We start from the raw sequence: 7,364 nt of genomic DNA, 5'->3' as shown, positions 1-7,364 counted from the left end.
CTGTTCCTGTTAAAAGCAGACTCATATGAGATACATGCATGCTTCCAGTAAGTTTGTGAATTAAAACAATTGTTGAATAAATCCTGAGTCAGTGTATTTCTGATTTGCTCTTTTTAATGTTTTCCAGCTGTAGAAGATGCAGAAATACCTTCTCCAGCTTTCTGTTTCTCACACACAGACACGCTTAACCACTGTGACATCACTGCTGCCGTTGGTAAGCAATCCCTCCAATAACCCAACCAAAGCCACACCATAAAATCCCCCAGTCTGTGAGTGATTTAAAATCCATTAGTCCACCACACCACTTTCACTGCCCTGATTCACATGTGCAGTTTTATACAAATGATGCTTTTCCTATCATACATTGAGTAGACTGTGATAGTTTCTCTGAAATTCAGAGCTGCAGAGCTCTTTCAGTCATTATATAACAGCATGAATGCCTTTTTATTCACTTTTGATGAGATATTTCTTCTGCACTGCCGTCCGTTACTTTGAGTTTCACATCTGAATCTTGCACTCACAAATCTTTGAAACCTAAATTTAATTGTTTTCAGATTAGATGACTTTTAAGTTCTGGCAATATACGGTCATATTTTAGAAACAAATAAGCACACTTTGTTTTTTGTTTTTAAATAGGCCTTAAAAAAACAAATTCCTCCACGCAAGCACTGCTTATGCAATGGCACCTTTAAATAGCGCTGGTGCAGTTGATATGATTACACAGTTAGTAAACCACAGTAAAATCTTACACAATAAAAACAACCACAAATTTGACCCCTTATTTTATTTAAATCAACATTTAAAACATAAAAAGTAGGCAACATTTCATCATTGTTCAGACATTTCATCAGATATATCCCACTGGTAATCCGCATAAACTGTAGACACAAGAGCAACTAATCGACAAATCTGCTTTATCATGTTAACATCATGTAACAGCGGTAGAATTTAGGGCACTGATGCAGATTCTGGCTCGACTCTGAAGAAAAAGATATTAAATTTCAAAGAATCATTAGCATGCAAGCAGATTATGAACATTCTGTCAGAGCAGTGTCATTATACTTCCAAGTGGCACGTGAAGAAACACAAATTTAAGGATACATTCACAGACAATAATGAAGTATTTACAAGTGAGGAGCGGAGGTCCATGGTTAAATAAGACTGTCAGTGTAGACTGTGGCATTTTAAAAGCTTTTGTCCTTTTGACCACTGTAAAAGGCAGTGTTTTCATCAAGCAAATGGTTAAATATTGTCAAAAAATATATTAAAATGCTACACTTAAAGAAGAACGCACATGGAGTAACAGATAAACATGTAGCCAAAAACAAAAAAAGCAACAACCCATGATTATATACATCAGGCTTCACAATATAAAACCTACAGTAAATAATTCCAATACTTAAAATGAATACATACGTTTATATAGATATTTTTTTTCTCTTTATTTTGAATATAAATTATTTGATTATCAAATGTGTATAAAAAAAATCTACTTTGTAGACAGTGAAATATTCCAACACTGAAGTAGTGCTAGGTAAAACACGTGAAATAAAAGTTAAATAAAAATTGGTTTCACTAGACTTTCTATTCGTCTTGCTTGAATTTGGCAATACCTTATGTCACTCACACAGCCCATCGTAACATTTCCCTTCAGTGTATGTAAATACTTTAGAAACACAGACAATTATATATGACTGTTTGTTGTTTATACATTCCAAGTCCATAATCCGTTCACTATCCTCACCCATGTTCTGTTTTTCTAGAGTGATCAACACAGGATTCAGTTTCGTCACGATGATGCTAGATCACCACAGTCAGTCTACTAGCCTCAATCAAATTTAAAGAGGATGCCTGTCTATGCCACTAATTTAAAAAAACAAAAGAAAAATCCTTCATTTAGCCATTTAACACAAGTAGAATCAAATATTTTGAGCAGCATACATGTAGTGTTTTTAATCTGATTCATTAAAAACACCTTTAATTTACTGGTGAGATTTTCTAAGACTATTAGACTACTGAAGGAATAAAAGAATAGCTTACACCTGTTTTTTTTTTAAGTCCGTGCAAAATGTACATTAGTTTTAATCTCTCTACAAAGCTCTCCCTCTTTTCCGACTGCAGTTTTGTTTGTTTTAGTAGAGGGCGCTTTCGTGATGCGAGTTGGAGTAGTTGGTTGAGGGTCTGTTCCAGGGCCTGCTGTAATCTGCGTTAGGGAGACTCAGCGTGCTGCTGCTCTTCTTGTTCTTGAGACCCCAGCTGAGGAATGATGGTTTCTTTGCTACCTTGCGAGACTTGGGGTTTTTATCATCCTCATCGTGTGCCAGGCAGATCATGGAGTATGTCTTGGACAGGCCGCCGCAGTATGTCGCACTCTTGGTCGCCTGCAGAGAAAGAAACAGAGGTAAATAACACTTTATGATGACATTTAAATGACAAATCAGGCGCGATGCCAATTCAAGTTAGAAGTTAGTATTGTACTAAGCAAATATTTCCTTAGTTATCTTACTACAATAGTAAGTTCTAACTAGAAATGCCAACAAAAGTGGTAAACATTGGTCAAAAATGTACATTTGTACACAAAATGACAACCAAGCATCCAAAATTGCATACTATACCATCCATACTATACATTATGCTAAAAACAATATGCAAGCAGAGTAGTATGTCATTAAAAAAAAAAACTGTGTGCAAGAAGTACCTGGATGACCTATTACTTTCGGTGAGATTCTGAAGTGCTACACTATCCCATGATGCAATGTGAGAGAATTCATGAATGGGAGAGAAGTGATGCATCTGATGTGGGTAGGTCATGTGATAATGATAAACAGCGGATGTAGTACGTCCAAATTCCATTCATACTACTCAGATTCACACTGTATAGAACATACTTTTCCAATGGTCATGTAGTTGATTCAAATATAGTATACTCGAGTAGTAGGCGACTTCAGATACATCTCTTTTAATTTTTTAGACAGAACAGAAGTAGAATTTTGGGATTTGGACATGCTTTGATGACTTCCCGGCTTGGAAGGCAGCATTTTAAAGCTTACAGGTGCAGTGACACCCACATTCTACAACTAAATTAACTTTCAAAAATAGGCAGGTAGTGACAACTGTATTTAAAAAAAAATCTCTCGTGTGTATGAAACCAAAAAAAAAAAAAAATGTACATTTATTTAAATTACTTATTCATATCACACTGTGATTGGATTCTCTTCTGTATGCACAGTGCAAGAAATCACAAGGAATGAGGTCAATCTTGACTCGCTAGTGTTAACATATCATAGTGTAGCTAGGAATAGCAAAAAAACAAGCCGATGGAAAAAGACATTTCAAAATATCACAACCAGCACATGCCTATTTTATCCAACTTTGTGTGAACCAGTGTTGCTGTGAACTTTTATTTAGTTTAGTATAATGATGTATTTCCAACTGAAACAAGATATTGAGGAGATGGGATGTATTTTTGTGCTCCTTTTATCAGCAAACTAATGACTGTATGAGCGCAACTAAGCATACTTCGCACAAACACTCAAACTGACATCATTACAAAGATTGTTTAAGGATCAGTGTTGGGGTTAACGCATTACAAGTAACGAGAGTTACGTAATAATATTACTTTTCTAAGTAACGAGTAAAGTAACGCATTACTTCAAAAAATTAAGAAATAATATTTGAGCTGGGCCTCACAGTGGCGTAATGGGTAGCACAATCACCTTACAGCAAGACAGTCGTTGATTCGAGCCTCGACTGGGTCAGTTGGCGTTTCTGGGTGGAGTTTGCATGTTCTCCCTGTGTTCGCGTGGGTTTCCTCCGGGTGCTCCGGTTTCCCTCACAGTCCAAAGATATGCGCTATAGGTGAATTGGGTAAGCTAAATTGTCCTTAGTGTATGTGTGTGAATGAGTGTGTATGGGTGTTTCCCATTGATGGGTTGCAGCTGGAAGGGCATCCGCTGCGTAAAACATGTGCTGGATAAGTTGGTGGTTTATTCTGCTGTGGTGACCCAGATTAAAAAGGGGACTAAGCTAAAAAGAAAATGAATGGATGTATTTGAGTTACTTTTTAGTTTAGTTAAATAGCTTTTTAAAAAAGAAATTGCTGAATTTAAATAAACGGTGTCACATTGAATCCCGCACACAATGAGAGAATGCAGGAATGGACAGAAATGAAGACAGCAGAGCCTTACATTTCTGTGAGGAAAATATTCTCATTATTTTGAACACATGGAAAAAAAGGAAAAGAGGATTATCTGAAAGGACAGTGATTTTACTTTTTAATAAGACAAAAAGTACAAAGTAGCAAATACACTACATTAAACTTTCATTAATCTGTATATGTGGCATGTAGAGCTCTAGGGTCAGAAAGTTCTCAGAGGATAACATTATCCTACATTATATTTAATGTGTTTTTTAAAGGTAAATGAAAGTTATACAGTGCAGAGATCCTCTATTTTAAAAAAGAAGAAAAAAAACCCTGCATGTTCTGAAGGAGATCAAGCCTTAGCTAGGTCAGAAAAAGTAATGCAAAAGTAACTCAAAAGTAACGTAATGCATTACTTACCATAAAAAGTAACCAAGTAACGCAACTAGTTACATTTTTGGGCAGTAACTCAATCTTGTAATGCATTACTTTCTAAAGTAACTTTCCCCAACACTGTTATGGATTACCAAAAACATTTCCAGTGGAATAACTGGCATAAATTATAGTGTTGAGCTCAATGTAAGCTAGTCAAATAAACATTGTGCATTTGCTTTAATATTACTTTGGTCAAGTCATGTTTGTAAAAACAAAAAGTAATTTGCTAAACAGAATTCACTCCTGTATTTAAATCCATTAAATCCCTCTTAAATCTTAACAGCGTACGTAGCCACAAAGCAATATATAAAGATATATAAATAGATCTGATTTGTCTTTCTTACAAATAACTTAAAGGCTGCAATTCTTTGATAAAAATTCAGTAATGCTGGAAATATTAGTTAAAAACTGTTCTATATGTGGATATTCAAAAATGTAAGCTATTCAAGTGATGACAAGACTGAATTTAGCAGTCATTACTCCAGTTTTCAGAGTCACAGGATTAAGATTTAAAGCTTTCTGAGCCATTTTGTACTGCAGTGTAGGTATACATACCAACATTGTTAACAGTAATGCAATAATAAAACATAACTAAATATATTTCCACTTTGGGATATAAAACAATCCTCAACCAATCAGACAACAGAATTCAAAGTAGGGCTGCACGATACTGGAACAACTGCATATTGCGCTAACCCTATTTCTTAAGATATAACATTTCCCTAGAAGAAAAAATGTTCTGTTCATCAGTTATGTTTTTAATAATTTATGTAACAGTACTAAAACAGACAGGTATTTTTCAGATCTAATTTGTTATGATCCAGACTAGAAACATGTCAGTGCAAACATTTACAGCGCAAACATGTCTTTAAAACACTATAAATGAGGGAAAACCTCAGCAGATATTATGGCTTTAATTGGCTGTTGTCATTTTGCTCTCTTGTTATCATTTATTTTCAGCTCTGGGTTCACCTTTAGGCCGCTCACTAATAGCAGAAGAACAACTTATAAAGATAGCAAAATTATAACTGTAATATATCATACCTGCCAGTGATACATATCTCGCATATACTATTATATCGTGATAATTAATTTTGCGATAAATAATTTAGAGATATATTGTGCAGCCCTAATGCAAAGCAAATCTCAAGGAAAAATGAGATGCGCTACCATTGGTTGGCTGCTGCTGTCCATCATGCTGACCACCCTGATGTTGATGCCCTCTTCATCCACATCCTTTAAAAGCTTCATGACATCACTCACTCCCATCCATTTACAATCGGTGTCGCCCACAGCAACAAGGTAATCGCCCTCTTTCAGTCCATCGGCCTGGTGATGAAGAGATAGCGGAGGGTAAAAAGAAAGAAACAAAAGCAAAGAGAAAAAGGTCAGAGAAGTAAATCACGTCCTGCGGGGAGTGGCACGTTGACACTTCAGATATTTACGGTATGAGTTTATCAGCACAAGCACACTCTGGTTACTATAGAGAGCAGGCCCTCGCTCAAGTGCTTCAAACAAAAGCAGGAGAGTCATTTGTGGGAGACACACAGCTGCTTCAGACAGCTTGAGACTCATATGGGTAAAAACAGGTGCAGTGGGTGTGGACATGTGTTTGTGTGTGTTTTGTTTTATTTAATTGCTGTGGTCAAAGATTAAATCTGTCCTCAGCTTCAGGGACATTTACACGTATAAGGAAGATTCATTGAAACAGGAAGTAGTTATAGCCTCTGATTAATACCATGGCAGGTTGTTTATTCTTTTTATTAAGGTGGTGCAGTATTAATTATTTATGTGCAATAAACTGGAGCTGACGAGAAACATTTACAAGGACACACTTACAGATCGCTATGTCAACAAATGTTTCATCATGTTCGTAGGATTTTAGCAATAAGGCCAAAACAGTGAATTCATTATATAAACCAATACAGTGCAGTGCTATTTTAGTAACACTGAGTAACATTTTAGTAGCTTATTAATAGTTTGAATTAGTTTATTATTACATTTTCATTTTTTTTTATTTCTTAAAAAAAAAAATATATATATTTATTAATGAATGTTGTAAAATAAAATATATTTTAGTAAACCAACATATGTAGGTACATTACTTTTACCGTAAGACTATGGTAATTTTTTTGTTTTAAAAAAATTTTTGATCTTAACTAAGGCTGCATTTATTGGAAAAAATAGTGACACTGTGAATTATTACTGTTATTTAATTTAATTTATATATTATTTACATAATTTTTATAAATTTTGCTGTTTATTTAATGGGTTGGTTCACTACAATATCATACTGTAGCTCTGTGAACATAAACAACATCTCTGAATGTAATGTGCTTAAAGTTCAATGTAAAGGGAGACATTTGCTTTTACAGAGTTAGCTTAGAAAAGCCTACAGTGAACAAAGTTTTGGAAAGTCCAAAAAAATACATCCGGGCTAGGACGCTTCAGTTTACGCGCATTCACCCCGTGAAGCGAAGGAGCGTGTTAAGACGTGCTGTAATGTTATAGCAGAGAAAGCTAAAATGCCATCCAAATGCTGCTTTTTCCACAGAGCTTCTTTTGTTTCTGTATTTGGGCTTCCAAAGGACACGACACAAAGAGAGAAGTGCTTACAGTTTAATTTTAATTATATTCCAGAAGTTATTTTAAAAAAAGATAGCTCTAGCATTTGACAAGGGACAGCTTCCAGAATCTTTCCCTGTTCAGTGCTGGATTTGGCTAAAAACTGCTTAAAGGAGGAGCAGCTCCAACCAGAATAGACAAAGCTGTGGATTGTGATACACAA

General features: G+C 35.3%; 1 protein-coding gene across 2 annotated transcripts in view; it reads right to left on the bottom strand.

The window, feature by feature from the left end:
- Window positions 1-769: 769 nt before the first annotated feature.
- The window catches only part of rhpn2 (rhophilin, Rho GTPase binding protein 2), a 43,361-nt gene continuing 36,766 nt past the window's right edge, over window positions 770-7,364 (bottom strand). For both annotated transcript variants that reach the window (XM_056461819.1, XM_056461820.1), the window contains exons 14-15: window positions 5,747-5,905; window positions 770-2,381 (exon numbers count right to left, since the gene is read on the bottom strand). In XM_056461819.1, coding sequence (XP_056317794.1) covers window positions 2,133-2,381; window positions 5,747-5,905 — 408 coding nt within the window. In that variant the 3' untranslated portion in view covers window positions 770-2,132. The remainder of the gene's footprint in view (window positions 2,382-5,746; window positions 5,906-7,364) is intronic.

Source organism: Danio aesculapii, chromosome 7 (genome assembly GCF_903798145.1).
Source record: "Danio aesculapii chromosome 7, fDanAes4.1, whole genome shotgun sequence".
In the NCBI taxonomy this organism is placed as follows: domain Eukaryota; kingdom Metazoa; phylum Chordata; class Actinopteri; order Cypriniformes; family Danionidae; genus Danio; species Danio aesculapii.
Note: the sequence above shows the minus strand (reverse complement) of the source record. Positions and strands in the feature narration are given on the sequence as shown.